This window comes from Gossypium raimondii, chromosome 10 (genome assembly GCF_025698545.1).
Source record: "Gossypium raimondii isolate GPD5lz chromosome 10, ASM2569854v1, whole genome shotgun sequence".
Classification (NCBI taxonomy): Eukaryota; Viridiplantae; Streptophyta; class Magnoliopsida; order Malvales; family Malvaceae; genus Gossypium; species Gossypium raimondii.
In genome coordinates this window covers 30,242,123-30,262,095 of record NC_068574.1, presented here as the reverse complement: position 1 = coordinate 30,262,095, position 19,973 = coordinate 30,242,123, and the positions used below count along the sequence as shown (strand labels likewise).

The 19,973-nt window shown below is 32.5% G+C and overlaps 1 protein-coding gene and 1 long non-coding RNA gene across 2 annotated transcripts; both read left to right on the top strand.

Moving 5' to 3' along the window:
• Window positions 1–9,189: 9,189 nt before the first annotated feature.
• Window positions 9,190–9,982, top strand: LOC105776794 (uncharacterized). The gene is made up of 3 exons (XR_001128075.2): window positions 9,190–9,271; window positions 9,350–9,485; window positions 9,600–9,982. It is a non-coding gene; the product is annotated as an uncharacterized LOC105776794 (long non-coding RNA).
• A 6,184-nt stretch (window positions 9,983–16,166) lies between these two features.
• LOC105776793 (3-ketoacyl-CoA thiolase 2, peroxisomal) lies at window positions 16,167–19,740 on the top strand. The gene is made up of 14 exons (XM_012599706.2): window positions 16,167–16,362; window positions 16,633–16,709; window positions 16,830–16,914; window positions 17,012–17,138; window positions 17,231–17,329; window positions 17,402–17,469; window positions 17,576–17,683; window positions 17,764–17,841; window positions 17,954–18,086; window positions 18,176–18,272; window positions 18,474–18,597; window positions 18,686–18,794; window positions 19,063–19,146; window positions 19,231–19,740. Exons 1-14 carry the CDS (start codon window positions 16,267–16,269, stop codon window positions 19,338–19,340), a joined length of 1,395 nt encoding a protein of 464 aa, XP_012455160.1. The 5' UTR covers window positions 16,167–16,266; the 3' UTR covers window positions 19,341–19,740.
• The last annotated feature ends 233 nt before the right edge of the window (window positions 19,741–19,973 follow it).

Genomic DNA, 19,973 nt, shown 5'->3' with positions numbered 1-19,973 from the left:
TTTTGGCAATCCCAAGATGAGAATGGATGCCGACTGTTACCTCATAAAGTGTAACCACCCAATAATGAAAAACCAATCATAGGACTGTTTAGTAACAACCCTCTTTGTGTAAGTCATAAAGCCTTTGTTACCATTAGAGTAAGAATTCAAGGTTAAAGTACTTGCTCTGATACTTTGCTAATATAGTAGTAAAAGATAAGTTATGGGAAAGCTTAGCTATCCTATGAAAACAAAGAATTAACCCATCAGATGGGTAAGGTTAGCATGTGAACGAGCCTAGAGGTTTCGAAATATTATGCCAAGAATAAAACAAGAATTAATTTAATCAATGCTCATCTTTGAGCATCTGCCAAAATAAAGGATGGAAGAAAGGATTGTGGATCAGTGTAGCATAATAGAAGGATCAAAAGTCGCCAACGGGTTGGTAACCAAAATTCTCCAAAGTTAAGGATCTGCAAGATCGGCGAAGTTAGAGAATAATCAAATTTAGGATTTACTGAAGCATCCGCCAATGATAAGGTCGAAGAGTTAGTAGACAGGCAACGCTCACCATGGAATGCCCACCAAGTTATGATAGTAAGGAGATGCTATGGGACAGAAAACCTTGCAACAGAGTACCTAAATGTTCGTCAGAGAGCCGATACTCCTATTTTGCTAGGTATTAAGAATTCGCAAATTGGACGAAGCTTAAAGGAAATGAGAATGTACAAAAAGGATCAAGTTAGGAGAATTGGTAAGGATAATGGATGAGGGTTATACGAACCTTACGAGGGAAGAATAATGGAGAGTTATCTAAGTCCACATATAAGGTTAGCGTGAAGGGAAATTTTGAGGACAAAATTTACTTTTAGTAGGGAGGAGTTGTTGGAAAAATCTTGGTTTGAAAACGGTTTCTTGCACAGTGAAAAATTAAAATTTTGAAAACCGACTAAGTTTGTAAGATTTATAGCAATAAACCTTAACCAGATTCATACCTGTGTTTTTGGCTTAGCGGACGTTCGTTATTCCCATCTTTTAACCAAACGATCTTCTCTGCTATTCTCGTACCACGAACTGCTTTGAGTGTGGGCTAGAACCAATTGAATCGAAACACAAAACTAGAAAAACTCTCTCATTTTAGGGTGAAAACGAAAATTCTCTTTTATTAATAGAAACCGATAGAATTGATATTTCAAAAAAATATATGTAATAGTTGAAAATAAATTCACTTTGTTTTTCGATAGAATAACAATCTCTAAAAATTGTCTTAATAGCTCTACCGGTGTCATCTATTAATAAGAAGAGAAGGTAAAACCCTTGTTGAGTTGTAGTGGTTTATTTCAAATAGAAAAAAAAAATATCCTCCTTAGAATAGGACTAGGGTGGATGACACACCCTAGTATTCTTACTAGGGTTGCCGCCCCTTCATGTCCAGAGGGGTTTTTGGGTCTCTCTCACATCGGGTCCAATTACGAGTATTTCTTTGGCCTTTTTGACTCGATACTTTGTAATGTGATCCAACCCAATTTAGTTTTTATATTTCCCAAAATAAACTTTAATGTTTATATATAAAACAATTTTCTCATCCTTATTTTACTCTAAGAAAATTGTGACGATTTTGCCCTTGGTAAAATTTTAAAGATTTTTCCCTTGGTAAAATTTCGAGAAAATATGTTCAATATATCACAACTTAACATGTTCACTATGACCGAATGATTTATTTTCATTTTCGGTCTTCAAAATAGTCCAAAAACATGAACTCATTATTCTGATCATTTTTGAAGTAATCCATGTAGGATTGCCAATAGATAATTTCCATTTCCATTTTTAGAAACTTACATTCATTTCTAAATTACTCCATTTCGGAGAAAACCATAATCATTTCTGAATGTTTCACATTTCTCTTTTCCTATTCATTCTGTTCATTTCTCTATCTTCTAGGAGTAATCCGCTTTAAAGCTTAAGACAAAGTATCTCCCTAATTAGACTTGATAGATCGCATATTAGCCTTTCAATCAATTTACTCATTTTATTAGACTAAGGACATGTTTAGTTTCATCTATTAATACAAGTTGTCTTTCTATATTACGATTTGACAATGTAATACCATTTAGTATTAGTTAAACATTAGATAATAGGTGAGTTAATATTTGCTTCCATTTTTGTTTGCGTGGAAAAACATCGAGACAATATAAAAAGGGTATTAATGTAATTAATGAATTTTATTAATAAATCAATTTATTCAAAAAATACAAGTATACAAAAAAACTATACTACAGTTAGGGCACCAGATCCAAAAGTTTTTCAGTTGCCTTAATGAAGTGGATGGGTCATATTTCACATTCCTATGCTCTCTACATGTTTCTCAAAACTCCTAGCTATTAGAGCCTAGGTAACAGGTTTATAAGGTTATCCTCTAATGTGACTTTGACTACATCCACTATTCTGTCTACTGCTACCTCCCTTATGATATGATACTTTCTATTAATTTGCTTCGTCCTCTAGTGGTTTCTGGTTTCCTTGGTGTTAGCTATTATCGTACTATTATCATAATACAATGTGATAACTTTTTCCATATCAGAAACAACTTCAAAATCCATAAGGAATTTTCAAAGCCATATTTCTTCTTTTGTTGTCTTAGAAGCGGGAACATATATGGCTTACATAGTGGAGTTAGCAATACAACTTTGCTTGACACTTCTCCACACTATGGACTCGCTGCTTGGGACAAAGACACAGCCCGATATTGATTTTCTTGAATCTCAACATGTTTGGAAGTCAAAATCAATATAGTCGATAGGACTAAGATCTCCTCCGAAATTCACAAGCATATAACCCCTCGTTCTCTGTAAATACTTGAGTATATGCTTAACTACTTGCCAATGTCTTAGACTAGGATTCACCTAATATTTACTCCCCAACCCTACCGTGAAACAAATATTTGGACGTGTACATAACATACATGAGACTTATTACTGTTGAACCATAAGGAACCCTTCTTATGCATTCTCTTTCTTTTGCTATCGTAGGATAATTCTCCAAAGAAATATGAAAGCCCGATATAAAAGGTTGAGTTTCCTTCTTTCAATCTACCATTGAATAATGTTCCAATATATTGTCTATGTATGAACCTCGTGATAATTGTTGGAAAAACGGGTTTGGAAAATACAACGAAAAATAAATTTAGGGAAAAACCAGAGTTTTAAATTTTTTCCAAAATAAGATCTTGGTTGTGATATCTAAAGTAATAAACACTTAATCAAAATTGTACCTTTTCAATTTGTCTAGGATGAGCACTTCGATCGAGTAGTCTTCCCTGTTATCCTCAAGCTCACGTCTGCCGAGTGTAGGTTCGCTTCGAATAAAAAAATTCATAAAATTTAATATTGGGGTAATTTTGTAATTTTTCTAAACTTTTGGGTCAAGTTGTAAATCAGAAAAATATCTCTAGAAATTTTCTGGAATAATCTCTTCAGAGAACTTTCTCTCTACAACTTTCTCTTGAATTCAAGTGTGTGCAAATAATGACTCAAGGCTTTCTTTATATAGAGAGAGTTTAGAAACTTAAACTATGACTAAACCTAATCAATTTAATATTAAATCTTATTAAAATAATAGAATGTTTATCTACAAGATAAACATTAAATTTAATTTAATATTAAGATAATCATTTTAATATTTAAGTAATAAAATTCTATTAAGATACGTATTAAATTAAATTTAATACTAAACTATTAAAATAATATTATTTTTGGAATAATTAATCTGAAATCAAATTATCTGGTAGAGTCCCAGTAAGAGTGTAACTCTTCCACTGCTCAACCACTGATGACCAACTACCGTATGTCACCGTGATGCTGCTATTGCAGCCACTGACACTGTTGTGTCTAGGGATGCAAGTGCGACACCCTTACGGCACCCCGAGCTGATCCAGTTACTGTCGATTCAATCCGAGTCAATGACGACTCAACTGGTTCGGTCTAGCCACCGGTTGGACCTTTGGACTGATTTCACATACTAGGCCCAGTTCGACCAGTTTTTGAGTCTTAGTCTCAGTTTTGGGCTCCCAAGCCCAATGTACGATCTCATGTCTAATTTTCAAGTTGAATTACCCAATGAGCCAGTTGTCTGACTTGAAAATTAACTTCCAAAAATATCATATTAATTTTAATTTAATTTTACTTGATAAAAATTAATTTTTTTCAAAAATCATTTAGATTTTCCAAATTAAATTTTCAAGAAAATTCTTTAGTCAAGTTCTCTAGTTGATTAATTCTCACGACCACCTAATTTAATTCCACATAGAATAAATCGACTCAATTTAATTATTCCTAAAGTCGTAAAATTTTCTTAATATTCTAATATAGTCCAATCGAGCTTTTGTTGAGCTAGTAGAGGGACCAATCAAACATATGCAATTAGGCTCTAGTGATTGCAATTATGTCCAAAAGCATCGTTCCAATAATTCACAATTACTTAATCATGGAGTCAGCCCATAAGAAGTACCATAATTGAAAACTCCTTACTGTATACTATTTACGAAAACAATTCATCCAACTCATTTGTCCAATAACCTCGTCATGTGTGTGTTACCCTCATATGATATCCTTGATTTCTTTGAGTTAAATCCATTCACTCAATACAATCTTATTTTATCTCATTGTCACTATTGTGTCTTCTTAATGATTAATATGACCACTGTCAACAAATGACTGTGATAAATTGCTTGTTCAAGAATAAGCAACCCGTGGCCACGTTCCATATTTATTAATTCACAATTCCAATGAGAGGATATCATTAACTCTTTAATTGAACTATGAATTCTACTGTTGCTAGTAAAACCATGTCATACACAAGTCATGTGCCCAACATACTGGCTGTGGGCTCGATCATCTTTAGAGCATAAGCCTCCATTTATATCAAAGCACATGAGTTGCATACGCATAGTCAGTGACTAACTCAGGATTTAGGTAAATCACACCATGAACGTCACAAGTGAATTAATTCACAAACGAATTCAAAATTAATTCATCTTGGGTCCAGTCCAATGTATCATTCTAGCAATGAATACATCTATGTCTCTACTCGTGGAGTCAACTACTCCGATAGCCAAGACTAACTATCTCCTCAATTGGAATTGTAGACGACATAATAATCCTTCTCAGTATTTGAATCAAATGCTCACTTTGATTCTTTTACGAGATTACAGACATATTTAGATTATCTACTGAAGTAAGTTGTTTTTCTCCCAATATAAACATTCTTTAAAATGCCACTTATCTTTAGTTTGAACTTTAGAAAATTAATGAGCTAATATTTGCTTATCACAATTTCACTATGCATGCAAAATATAAAAGACATAAATATAAAATACATAATAGTGAAATGTGAAATTAAATTTATTTATTTATTCATCATTCAAATAAATAGAAAACAATTACATGTTTACTACAATATGGGCACATTTCCTAACAATAATACTATCACTTTATTATTTCGATCCCTTAGGATTTAAATACATAGGACAAAGTTAGCTTCTCTGAAGTCATTCATGCTAAACTATTGAGTTAACCACAGTTTAATCGATGAAAATGTCCCTACATCATTTCCAATGAGTAGAATGTCATCGACATATAGAACAAGAAAGACCACCTTTCCATCCCCAATACATTTATAAACAAAAGGTTCATCTATGTTTTTCTCAATTTCAAAAGTTACGATCACTTGATCAAATCTTTGATTCTATGAGTGAGATGCTTACTTAAGTCCATATATAGATATAAGTAGTTTGTAAACTTTATGCTCGTTTCCTTTAGCTATATGTTTGGTGGGTTGCATAATGTATGCTCTCTTCAAGATAGTCATTCAATAACACTGTCATGATATCCATTTGCCAGATCTCGTTACTGAAAGTCGCCGTAGTGGATAACAATATGCACATCGACTTAAGCATGTCAATAGGAGAGAATTTTTTTTATAATTGATACATTCTTTCGAAGTATATCATTTTGCTACAAGTCTAGCCTTATAAGTTTTCACTTTTCCATCCGCATTTCTTTTCTTCTCGTAGACCCACTTACACCCTATGAATTTTTTCTCTTTCGGTAAGTCTACAAGTTCCCACATTGAGTTGGATTTCATAGAATCCATTTCAACTTTCATAGCTATTTCTCAGAGCTTGGAATCAACACTCTACATCACTTCATCAAATGTGAGTGAGTCATCATCTTCTTGTTTGACAGGCTCAGTGATTAAAACATTTACGCCAGACTAGAATAACTCAAGCCTAAGAGAGACCTTCCCACTGCGACGAAGCTCCCTATGTTGCTGATTATTTATAGGTCTTCTATTAGGAGTTGGTTTCGGAACCGTTACTGTAGGGTTTTGTGTATTTCTTGAAATTTCCTCAAGAAATTTTTTACTTCAAGGTTTAAGATTGTTCATGTAACTTTCCTCAAGGAAGGTAGCATGAGCTGACACTATAATTCTTCGCTCTTTCAAGTTATAAAATAAACTACCTTTTATTCCTTTAGGATATCCTACAAACATGCACAACTTTATCTGTGAATCCAATTTCCTTGCATCTTTATCCAATATATGGGTTGGACACCCCCAAATCCTAAAATGTTTTAGGTTTGGCTTCTTTCCATTCTAAAATTTGTATGAATTTTTTGGTGCAGCCTTAGTTGACAATCATTCAAAATGTAACAAGTTGTTTGTAAAGTGTATCCCTAAAAGGAGACTGACAACTGCTATTAACTTTACATCGATCGAACCATGTCTAGTAAAGTTTGATTCCTTTTCTCTACCATACTTAGTTCATCATCCACTCAAGATTGAACTTAAGCTTTTACTTGCATTAAAGTATACGAGTCACACATACATAATCCATCATCCACTCAAGACTAAGGTTGGTTTTCTAATGTTACGAAATAAAAAATTATCTCTAATTCAAATTTGGTTTAATAGTTTTTAAGAAATTATTTTCAAATTATTTTTTCAAAAATGAAAAACAAAATTTTTAGTTGCACCAGGTCAAGTGTAGTACCCTAACCAAAAAGGTGTGGTGCCTAAGAGCTAGTGAGCAAAATGACTTAGGGGTACCGGTCCTTTTTGGAAAATGGTGTGGTACCTAAAAGTCAGTAAGCAATTTGAGGTAGAGGTACCGCCTCAAAAGAATTGCACCCCAAACTAGTTCCTCAAAGAATCTTGTTTCCTAGGTACTGCATCCCCAAAGAGGTACCACACCCCTCCCATCTAAGGTGTGATACTCTTGGCTCCAACGATCACTTTTTGACCAAAGGAACCAGACCCTTATGACTCGGGTATCGATACCTAAAGGCCTACAGAAGCAATTAATGATGCAATTAAAGACTCCAATGGCTTCAATTTATTTCTAACATCTTCAACAGATTATTAGCCCATGAAAGAGTATAAATGGAGCATAAGAACACTCAAAATAAGTCAAGAAGCAAGTGCATAAAGATCAAGAGCCAAAATTCCAGTCATTTCTCATTATTATTCTTATTTTCTCTTGTACACACTTGTGGGTTTAGTTGTGATTCATTCTTTCAAGTGTTGTGTTATTGTGTGAGAATGTTTTATTTTTACATATCATCCTTCTAAAGGTGATAATTATTTCCAAATTTTATTTCGTATTTTTGAGAGGATTTACTTAAGGTTTTGGGTAGAAAACCTTAAGGGGAAGCGATCTTATCTTGCATTGTGAAAAGAGAGAGATTGTAAAGGTTAAACATTATCCTTAACAGGTTGAAATCTAGTGAATTTAGAAAATCCTTAGTTCTGGTAAGCTAAGGTAGTGGAGGTAGGCAATGGGGCAAATCATTATAAATTCTTGAGTGTTTATTGTTTGCTATCTTTGCTTAATTTTTTTTAACACCAATTCACCCCCTCATGGTGATTATTAATCCTAACATATAGATATCACATTAGAAAAAAATGTCATACTCGAATATCAAATAATATAATAAACCTAATTATAATTTAGTTAAAATCCAACTAGATTTATAATTGCAATTGCTTTATCAAAAATAATTTCATGGTTAAAATATGGCATAAGTCCTTGTATTCTTCAAAATTTTGAAATTTAGTCTTTGTACTTTTATTCCAAGAATTTAGTCTCTCTACTTTTCAAATTTTAAAATTCAAGTCCAACTGTTAACACTTGTTGAATTTTTTAATTATATTTGTTGGTGTGACATTTTGAAATAAAAAAAATACTTATTTGGTAGCCATGTAACTAAAAAAGCGTTGTAATAAACCTAAGTTTAACAAAAAAAATTAAATAATGTTAGCAATTGAACTTGAATTTTGAAATTTGAAAAGTAGAGAGATTAAATTCCTAGAATAAAAGTACAAAGACTAAATTTCAAATTTTGAAGAATACATGAATTTAAGACCTATTTTAACTTAATTGTATCTTTCCACAAACAAAATAATACATTTAAAAACTAAAATCGCTAATGATTCGATATTATTAGCAAAGATCTAACCTTAGTTTTTTGAGTATTCAAGTCTCATTGTTGCTATGTATATGTTTTAGTTTAGGAATTAATTTTTGTTAGGATTATTTCGATTATTAATTTGCCTATAATTTATATTATTTGATTTTAATTTATAATCACTCCAACACATATTTGTAATGAACGCTGCATTATATCTTAATTATGGATTAAATCACTATTTGGGGTTTGAATTTTTTTATCGAAGTTAAGCTTTGAACTTGACAACTATTCTCTCATTGGGGCCTAAATTAGGTAATTGCTTGTCTAAGTTAGTCTCTGAACTTGACAATTGTTTCCACATTTGACTTGAACTATAACACCACGTTTGGTTGGCATGAATAACTAAACGGTTCCTGGCTGATTCAGTGATAAACAAACATTCATTAGTTTGGTTCACTGAATCCTTCATCCAACGAAATCCCATTCATCCCCCATTCCATCTTCTCCCGTAATAGCCATTCCCCACCAGAACCAAAGAATAGCAATACAAAGCCTCTACCAAATAAAGAAAAAAAACATAACCTCCCATTCTTGCCTTTCACCACTTTCCCTCAGCAAACACCTTAAGCCACCACACCTCCATCCCTGTCTCCTCATTCCCGTTCGATTATTCTCATCCCACAATAGAGTTTTTGATTTTGAGCTTTGAATCAGTTATAGAGTTTTTGAGCAAGAAAAAAAAAGGAAACAGAGATAAGGGGAGATGAGGAAATCGTTCAAGGATTCTCCAAGGCTCTTGAAGCTAATATTCATTTTGCCAATACCCTGTAATTTCTTCTTTCTTTTTCTCTTCCTTGATTATTTGTAGATAAACAACATGATTTTCTTTTTTTTTCTTTTTTTAGATAGCAAGGGATTTCAATTTTAGATTGGGATTGCATCTACAAAGACTACAATATTTTTCTATTCGCTAATTGCTCTATCAGTGCATCAATGATTTCCCTTTGGATTTTCTCTTTATTTGGGGTTTCTTTTGTTTTGGTAAGTTTAAATTTTCATTTCATTTTTTTTTTGTTTTGGGTTTGAAGTTAAATTTTAACAATAATGAAGTTCATTACTCTACTGCTTGAATTTACTTGTTTGCATATTTGTTAGAATGAGAACCGGATCCAAAGGTCAAATGTGTTCTGGTTGAGGGAAGCTCATCGTGTGCATTTTGTGTAGGTACTTGAAGAAATATTAAGCCTTCTTCTTTAGTTGGGAAAAGATACTTGTAAATATTATTTCGTGTTTGTAATGAAAAATGTGTATAGATATCATTGTAGGCTATGTTTCGTTTTCCTAGTGTTAAGGGAGTTTTGGGGGCTAACCATTCATGGGTATCACAGAATGGATATTAAATGTGTTGTTGTTAAAATCCAAAAGGACAAAAACACTCCTCTTGTGCCAAAGGTTTTTGTTTTTACCTTCCATCTGTAAATGCATACTAACTAAACTGCAAACTTGTTATGCTTAGTTGTTTTTCTCTGTTATAAATATCACAAACATTTGCAATTTGCTAAAATTAAGCCAACACACAAGACGTCTATTATGTTTTTCCAAACTTGGAATAAACTCTTGATGTGACTATGATACAATTAACCTTCCAGAAACCTTTATGATTGCTCATATCAGTGACAACAAAGAACTATCCTTCTCCTTTTTCTGTTAGTATTTTTGTTTTACTCTAAATCAAGTTACAAGAGTTGTAAAAATGGTTTGTGATACGAAGCTAAAAGTTATATGAGAAGTAGCGGGTGGAAGTTGGAGGGTGGTAGGATTATTTTTAGGTTTTATTGGTCAATTGGCTCCTAAACTATACCTCAATTCCCTGATTGATCCTCGGAGTTATTTTTTGTTAGAAGTAGCACTTAAATTATCAAATTTTTCCCATTTTACCCCCCAAAACAATACCAGATAATAAAAAACGTAACATATAAATGTCATACACTTTTTGGGTAAAATGAGATAAAATTGATAGTTTAGTTAACACTTACTAAAAAAGGCTTTAAAGACCAATCTGGTGATTGGGGTATAGTTCAGGGGCCAATGTACTAATAAAGATTTAATTTTAAGCTTATAATTGCTTTAAGAACTTTTTGTTGATGCAGAATTCCTAAAGATAAACTTAATACTGCATATATGCACAAATAGTTCTTTTTCTCTCTTCAACTCACTTTGCATAGATAATTTTTCTTTTGAATGAAATATTTCCCAGTGTAGGAAATTAATTGTTGTCGACACTGTAGAAATTTTAAAACTAATGAGTGCAGGTGCGTGTTTGAATTGGATGATAAGTTGATTGGTAGATGTCATCTATTTACATTGTTTTTAGTGGTTTTTTTTTGTAATTTATTGGTTATTTTTTTCCATTAAAGGTTTTAGGATCAGTGTTGTTTCTGACATAATCTGATATTCGATAAGATGTTACATACTTTTTTTCTTATATGTGTAATGCAAGACTTATATTCTATGTACGTAAACTATTATAACTTCCTTTACTTCAAATGTAAACTTATATTTTGGGGTTGGTCACTTCGACTAAAATGTGTGATCTTATGTTCTTATATATTTGAACTATTCTTTGTTCAATACCTTCTTCCATGTTGAACTATTCTTGTAATCAAATTATTGAACCACAAACAAGAATTACTTATGATAACTAGAACCATTGTAAGAACTTAAAACAAACGAGAATTATTTACGCAGTTTATGTAACAGCTCGTTTTCAGTACAATCGAAACAGTGGTTTCGGGACCACAAATCTGAGTCCGTAAGACAAAAATATTTTAATATTATTTCACGATCTGTATTATGATATAAATATTGTATGAAAAATTTCGTTAAGAAAAATTTTACCGATTACATGTTTAATTGTTAAAAGGACCAAATTGCATGAAATGCAAAAGTTGAGTTCTAGTAGCTATAAGTATCAAATAGCTATGGAATTCAAAATTGGAGGTCTTTATATGGCAAATAGACCATTAAGAGGAGTTAGTAGATAAATATGATGATTCATCCATGGAAAATTAAATAAAGAAAAGGACTAAATTGGAAAGATGAAATAATAAAAGATGATATTTTAATTAAATAAGAAATATTATCATTTTATATCATCTTTACCAATTAAAAGACATGGAAACCCTAGTTTTTGGGTGTTGATTTCAAGAAAGTTGTTTTGGCTCAATTAGGTATGAATTCTTGTCTCGTTTTTAATGATTTTTATGTTTCCTAGATCATAATAGCTTAATCTAGCTATCTTGGAGATTAATTTGTAAAGTTATCAAAGTACTAGGGTTGTTGCATGGATGAATATGCATGAATTATGAAGTTTATGGTAGAAAATGAAAGGTTGTTGATAGATAAACAACTTTTGTAAAGTAATTTTTTATGAAATTGTGATTTAGGGACTAAATTGTAAAGATGTAAAATTCATGGAAAAATTCTAAATTTTTTGAAATATATGGGCTGCTATTATGACACGTAAAAATTGGCTAGGCTTGGAATAAGGATTAAATTGCATGAATTCCATTTTTCTGAGCCTAGGGATGAAATCGTAATTAAATAAAAGTATAAGGGAAAAATGATAATTTTGCCTAAGATGTGAATTGAATTGAATTGAATATGAATTGTATTAAATTGAGTTAAATTTACTCATATAGATCCAGATAGACAAGATACAGAATTAGATCGAGGAAAAGAGAAAGTGTCGGATTAGTAGACAACAGAGCAATGAACACTTGTCAAGGTAAGTTCGTGTAACTAAATTATGCATATTTATATGTTTGAATTAAATATTGTATATGTGAATTATGTAATTGCTATTTATATGAAATTGATTACATATCCAACAAAGCCCGATAAATGTTAAGTCCCGTTTCAATAAATGAAATTTGATGGATACATGATTTCTCGTATTGGTTGTAGTCTTGCATATGTTGCAAACACACCACAGCTCGAAAGAGCGTCCCGTTATTAGCCCTCTCGAGCTTCCCGTTATATGGTTCTTGTGAGCTTCCCGTTAATAGCTCTTCGGAGCATCCCAATCGGTTGTGATCCTGCATGTGTTGTGGACACACCGCAGCTCTTATGAGCGTCTAGATATATGGCTCTTCGTGAGCTTCCCGATTAAAGGCTCTTTGTGAGCTTCCTGATTAATGGCTCTCTAGAGCTTCCCGATATGGCTCGCTTGAACTTCTCGATATATGGCTATTCGGAGCTTCCCATTAATAGCTCTTCGGAGTTACCCGTTATTGGCTCTTATGAGCTTCTCGTTATATAGCCCGGATAAGCTTCCCGTTACATGGCTCACATGAGCTTCCTGTTATATGGCTTGAGAGAGAGCTTCCTGTTTATGTGCTTGTATGAGCATTCCTGAATATGAATTGACGGATTACAGTTTTGTACACTTCGAGTGTACTACATGTGTATTCATTGATATTTCAAATAAATTCAACAGGCAAAGTTCCGATATTGGATAATCTGAACTTGAGATGAATTATTATGGAAATGTACATGTTATATGGATATATGATATGGAGAACATATGTATAAGAAAAATTTTACATGATGAGCTCATGCATGTTTCTTGATATTCACATGAAGTACATGACTAACATGTTTCTTGAGGATATATGTGTTTAGGCTAATTGCCAAATTTCTTTGGATGAATTTTGTGTGCTTACCTTAAATATAAATTAATGGTAAGTTAATTTCCCATTATATGAACTTACTAAGCATTAAATGCTTACTCTATTTTATTTCCTCTGTTTTATAGTACTCGGAGGCTCATAAATGTTGGAAGTTGGTCGGAGCCACATCACACTATCCCTCAGACTTTTCGGTATAGATATAGTAAACTAATTTTGGTTATAATGGCATGTATAAGCTAAATATGACCAATGATGACAATGTAAATGTTTGGTTGTAACTAGCCATTGGAATGACTTCTGAATGACATATTATGATGTGTTTATATATGGTCTTAATGTGTTTGATGAGTCTTTGAATTGGTTAAATGATGGAAATTATATAGGCTCATTATTAATTGATTTGAGTTAGTATAATTGGTAAGATATGCATGTATGTGAATTGGTTCAATTAGGGGAAATTCAATACTTAGATATATGGGATGTTATAATATGTACTAAACTTGGTTTTAGCTTGATTTGAATGATTGATATTGCTTTGTGAATGTGTTAAAGTGCTGATGTAGGTGGAAGACAATTTGGGTGAGAAAAGTGACATTGGAAATGGCTTATTTTCATCCACACGGGCAGAGACACGGGCGTGTGTCTCAGCCGTGTGTGACACATGGGCAGAGACACGGGCGTGTGTCTCAGCTGTGTGTCAGCACATGGGCGTGTGTCCCCTGTATCATTAAAATTTAAAACAGAATGCTCAATATTTTTCACACGGCTTGGCACACGGGCGTGTAGCTTGGCTATGTGATCCTTGCACCTACACACGGCCTAGCACAAGGGCATGTGACTTAGCCGTGTGACCTAAGTTAGAGAGTTACACGGGCATGAACACGGGCTGTGACACGGGCTGTGACACGGTCGTGTTTTCGAATGCCCACATGGGCGTGTGTCCCCTGCATCTTGGAAAATTTTGAAATTTTGCGAAAAATTCTCTAAGTACCCAGTTTAGTCCGACTTGTTTTTAATGCATGTTTTGGGTCTCGAAGGCTCATATAAGGGACTTCATGAATAATTTTTGACATGAATGTTAAATAATATGAAATGTCTATATTTGATCTGTATATTCCGGTAATGCTCCACAACCCTATTCCGGCGATGGATATGGGTTAAGGGTGTTACAGTTTAGACTTAATTTATGTTTGCGGAGTCTTAACTAGAACCATTGTAAGAAATTAAAATAAAGTAGGTTATATATTATTTTTTTAATATTATATATTATGATTTTTATTAAATCATATTTTAATAATAATTATATTAAGAATGTTATTAAATTATATACTATTTTTCTTAAATTGTATTTAATAATAATTGTATTTAAATATAATTAAATTATTTATTATTTATTATTTAATTATATTTAATAATAATCATATTAAAATTTAATAACAATAACAATAATCATCTACCTAAAAAATTATGCTAAGGTTACTTTGGTCATTTAAGTCTATTTTCTTATACTATTACAATATCTATTCCATTCAACCAAACATAAGAATACTATTACAACTCTATTCAATTCTATTAAACCAAATAATTAAATTACTGACAGCTCTATTTCATTACATTTCTATTCTATTACAGTCTTATTCCATTCACCCCAACCAAATGTAGTGTAAAGTTTTCAAAGACTAATTTAAAAAAAAAAATTCAAACCACCGAAAACAATTGCCAGATACCTAACTTAAATAAAAAAAATGACTAAATGGTGCAAAAAGCCCTAAAACTTTTTCAAAAAAAGCTATTAAGCCCCAGCTTTTTTTTACACACATTTAGGTACTTAAACTTTCAAAATACATAAAAAAAAGCCCTCAAACCTTAAAAAAAGAACAATTAAGCGTCTACTTTTTTTTTGCACTCAATTGGATACTTGAGTTTTTAAAATGAATCAAAAAGAACCTCAAACTTTTTCAAAAAAGTAATTAAGCCCCTGCTTTTTATTAAAAATTATAAAAAATTAAAATCAATAAAACCTATAAATTTTATTAAATTTTATTAAAAAATTCAAATATTAAAAATTTATTAAAAATTAGAAAAATATAAAATCGTAAAAAAATAAAAAAATTGTAAAATTTTATGAAAATTGTAAAAGTTATAAATTATATAGAAATATAAAAAATTATAGAATTTTATAAAGTCGTAAGAAAATTATACAAAATGTAAAGAAATATAAATTTAAGTAAAAAATTATAAAATTATTGTACCAAAAGAAATATTTTATAATTTTTCTATAACTTTAGTGGTTTTTATTTTTATTTATCATTTTCACCACATATCACGTGTGTTAAATCACGTGATGACTTTAATTGAAAAAACTAGGAGTCATTAATTTTTTATGATTTTTATAGAATTTTAGTTTTTTTATTTTTACGATATTTATAAAAATTCTAATTTTTATATTTTATTAAAATTTAATAAATTTTCTAAAATTTATTACTTATTATTTTTATAATTTTTTTCTAATTTTAATAAGAGCAATGGCTTAATTTCTTTTTAAAAATTTTGAGAGTCTTTTAATGCATTTTAAAATTTAAAATACTCAATTGAGTGAGAAAAAGTAGGAGCTTAATTACTTTTTTTTAAAGAAATTTGAAGGTATTTTTTATATATTTTAAAAGTTTAAATGCTTAATTGAGTAAAAGAAAAGAAGGGACTTGAATTTTTTTTTTTTTTTTAAGTTTGAGTGTTTTTTACTCCTTAAACCTAAGGAAAATTCAAATCTAAATTTAAGGAAAATGATTTAATACTATAATTATTACGAAACACGGTGAAACGAATTTTAGGTTGCAGGATTGAAGTGTGAAGTACACGCGCTTGAAAGGAGAAGGGAATAGCGAAGGTGAGGCCGAAAAGGCTTACATATCATCGTCATCCAAAATCAGAACTCATAACCCTCCAATTGCTTTTACTGTAATAATTAAATAAATAAAATTAAATCTTTATCTTAATTAGACTTCTTTGTGTCCCTTATAAATGTCTTTTGCCAACTTCCCTTGTCCAAGCCTCTTCTTTTCCCATTATTTTTCCTGCATTTTCTCCCTCGCCAAACAGAAATCTTAGTTCATTTCTAGACGCAGGGAACGATGGAGAAAGCGATCAACCGACAGCAAGTTTTGCTTCAACACCTTAATCCTTCAGCTTCTTCTTTTTTGTCGCACCAAAACAACTCTGCCCTCTCTGTAAGATCTGTTTACTATTCTCACCTAAATCTTAGTGTAACTTTGACACAATGACTCAGAATTTTATTCCTTAATTTAAATCTCGATTTCAAATTTTAATAATTTTATTTTTCTATTTTGGGAAAAAAGAAGAGGAATCATCTTTGATAACGTTTAGAACTGCGTTAATATTTAATTTATGGATTTAATTTTGATTATTTGATTATTTCTGTCAAATGATCTCCTTTTGTTTCTCTAATGAATTAAAAAAACTTGACAAAAATTCCTCAGGCATCGGCTTGTTTAGCTGGAGATAGCGCTGCTTATCGAAGAACTAATGTTTTTGGAGATGATGTGGTGATAGTAGCGTAAGTAACTCTTTTTGAATTAACTAATTAATAATCATTACATTTTTGTTGTAAATAATTGAGAGATTATTTGGAACTTTTTTTGTTTTAATTATGGAATTTATTATTTTTATTTTACAGAGCATATAGGACCGCGCTTTGCAAATCCAAGCGAGGGGGTTTCAAGGATACTTATCCTGATGATTTACTTGCACCTGTTTTAAGGGTTTGTCTTGAAAGAAATTTTGTTTAGGTTTTTCTTTTTGTGGTCGGTTTTTATTTTTTCCAGTAATTTATTATTATGTTGTTACGTTTGAGTTTAGGCAGTGATAGAGAAAACAAATTTGAATCCTAGTGAAGTTGGGGATATTGTTGTGGGAACGGTCTTGGCACCAGGATCTCAACGAGCTAGCGAATGTCGGATGGCTGCATTCTATGCTGGCTTCCCTGGTATACATATATATCATTGATTGTGTTCTTATGGTTCTGTATTTTGTTATTGTCATGTTGGTTGATTGTAAGCACTTCTTATGGTGATGCAGAAACTGTGCCTGTTAGAACTGTGAACAGGCAATGCTCATCCGGGCTTCAGGCAGTTGCTGATGTAGCCGCAGCGATAAAAGCAGGGTTTTATGAAATTGGTTAGAAACCTATGCTGCTAATGATATTTCTTTATCACATTGTATTTTTACTAATAACTACTTGTATTGTAGGCATTGGAGCTGGGTTGGAATCTATGACCACTAATCCAATGGCATGGGAAGGTTCAGTTAACCCAAGGGTACTCACTCTCCTTGTGTGCTTTTATTTGTTTATCATTCTTCCAATAGCCGAAAAACATAAAAGGGAACTTTAGGTCTGATATGATCTTTTGCTGATTTTGGCAGGTGAAGCAAATGGAGCAAGCTCAGAATTGTCTCCTTCCTATGGGTATTACGTCAGAGAACGTTGCTCATCGCTTTGGTGTGACAAGGCAGGAGCAGGATCAGGCTGCGGTAAGTTAGATTATTCTCCTGCAGTCTGGTATTGCAAATGATCTATTACATGTTTGATTTTCTTAAATTCTGTTTGCCAGGTTGAATCTCACAGGAAAGCAGCTGCTGCTACAGCTTCTGGTAAATTCAAAGATGAAATAGTCCCTGTGGCCACCAAGGTAGCTACTATCTCCTTTCAACTTACAGATATTTTCTCTGTTTGATATGTTTTCACAGGAAGCTTTGTGTGTATATTCATGTTTTGATTGTAATATTTCATGTATGATGAAGATTGTTGATCCAAAGACTGGTGATGAGAAACCTGTCACAATCTCTGTTGATGATGGGATCCGAGCTAACACATCAGTGTCAGATCTGGGAAAATTGAAACCTGTATTCAAGAAAAATGGGACCACTACTGCTGGTATTGAAAAATGCTCCGAATTCTTTCTTGAAGGTTATGCTGCCATGTTGGTTTTAGCGTATTTTACTTATATGCTGTTTGTATTGTAGGAAATTCTAGTCAAGTGAGTGATGGTGCTGGAGCTGTTCTGCTTATGAAAAGAAGTGTTGCAATGCGCAAAGGACTGCCAATTCTTGGTGTTTTCAGGTCTGCAATTGCTTGGTTTCACATCCTTCACTTACATTTATGAAGCATATCTTTTGGGGGTTGTAGTTTTTCCGTTATAGCAGCAACTCAGTTTTTAATAAGAGCTGAAGCTTTATGTATCAGCTCAGCCCCTCATTCTACAAACTAATCATAAACATCGAAGTTTCTATTAATGTACGAAAGTGCTTGTTGATCTTCCAGGACTTTTGCTGCTGTTGGTGTGGATCCTGCTATCATGGGTGTTGGCCCAGCCGTGGCAATTCCAGCAGCAGTTAAATCTGCTGGTCTGGAACTTGATGATGTTGATCTTTTTGAGATAAATGAGGTACAATTTTGAACATGAATTAGCTTTGACCTATGTAATTAGAGAGAATTATAGTACACTAAGTCTCTAATTTTATTATCTATTGCAGGCATTTGCATCCCAGTTCGTATATTGTCAAAAGAAGTTGGAGCTTGATCCACAAAAGATTAATGTAAATGGAGGCGCAATGGCAATTGGACATCCATTGGGTGTAACAGGTATTTCTTGCAACAGTTCATGCAATTTTGTTGTTTTTCCTGTGTGATTACTGTAATTATCTTTTGGAGTTGCTGATGGTAATTTATGCTCAAGATGATCTACTTGTTGATGCTCTACTACATGACATCCATGAGAGTCAGAATTATACTAGTAACTACAATGCCTAAGAGGGTTTCCGTATAATATACATATATTGTGTATGAATTGACATAGAATTAAAGGATGTTGTCAATGTGACACTAGTATACATCTGTGCTTTTGTTGAAGGTGCTCGTTGTGTTGCTACGCTTCTGCATGAAATGAAGCGCCGTGGCAAAGACTGCCGATTCGGAGTGGTCTCGATGTGCATAGGTACTATCTATCTCCCTCCCTCTCTCCCTTTCTGTTATATACTGGCTAGAGTTGCTGACCATCAGTTTCACAACTGAAATGCAGGCACAGGAATGGGGGCGGCAGCGGTCTTCGAAAGGGGTGATTGTGTTGATGAGCTGTGCAATGCCCGAAAAGTTGAAACTAACAGCCTCTTATCTAAGGATGCCCGATAGGATACCCTAGTATGTTTTCTTGTTAAAAATATCCTAAATCGGGTTGGAAAATTTAATAAAGCAATGCAATAAGTCACAGATCATGTTACCCCAGAAAAGAGTAGTATTCATACGTTCTGGCTATTATCTTTCATAAAATTATCTCAGCTATATAATAAGTGTCAAAACTTCTGTGTTTCTTCAGCCCCATAATGGAAGTAGATTTTGTTAGCAGTGCAACTGATGTTGATCTCGAAATGATTCGTTTTCATAAGCGGAGGGTTATTTTTTTTGTAACCACAATTGTGTAGCTGTTATGCCTAGCAAAACCTCAAGAAGATTATTACCATTTTATATGTCAAAATGAGTTGTTTGAACTTTTTAACTTTATAGAGATGATATGTCTTAATCGCTTTAATTATTTTTATTGACTTAAGTATTTATCAAGTTACTGCCATTCAGCTTACAGATATTATAAACTTTTACTGGTATTAGCTTTCATTATTTTACAAGAATGAGTTTTAAGTGTCAGGTCTCTCTCTCATCCTTCAGCCTGACACATATCACAGGCTTTGGGATTGGGATTCTATAAGATACTGTTGACTTCGAAAGTATCAAATTTTTTTTTCGGAAATAGTGCATCACAAGTATGAA

Excerpts from the sequence above, each read along its gene's own strand:
- LOC105776793 (XM_012599706.2), top strand. The coding sequence starts at position 16,267 with ATGGAGAAAGCGATCAACCGACAGCAAGTTTTGCTTCAACACCTTAAT. Across the intron at positions 18,087-18,175 it reads AAATGGGACCACTACTGCTG|GAAATTCTAGTCAAGTGAGT; the intron begins GTATTGAAAAAT and ends TTTGTATTGTAG. Across the intron at positions 18,598-18,685 it reads ATCTTTTTGAGATAAATGAG|GCATTTGCATCCCAGTTCGT; the intron begins GTACAATTTTGA and ends TATCTATTGCAG.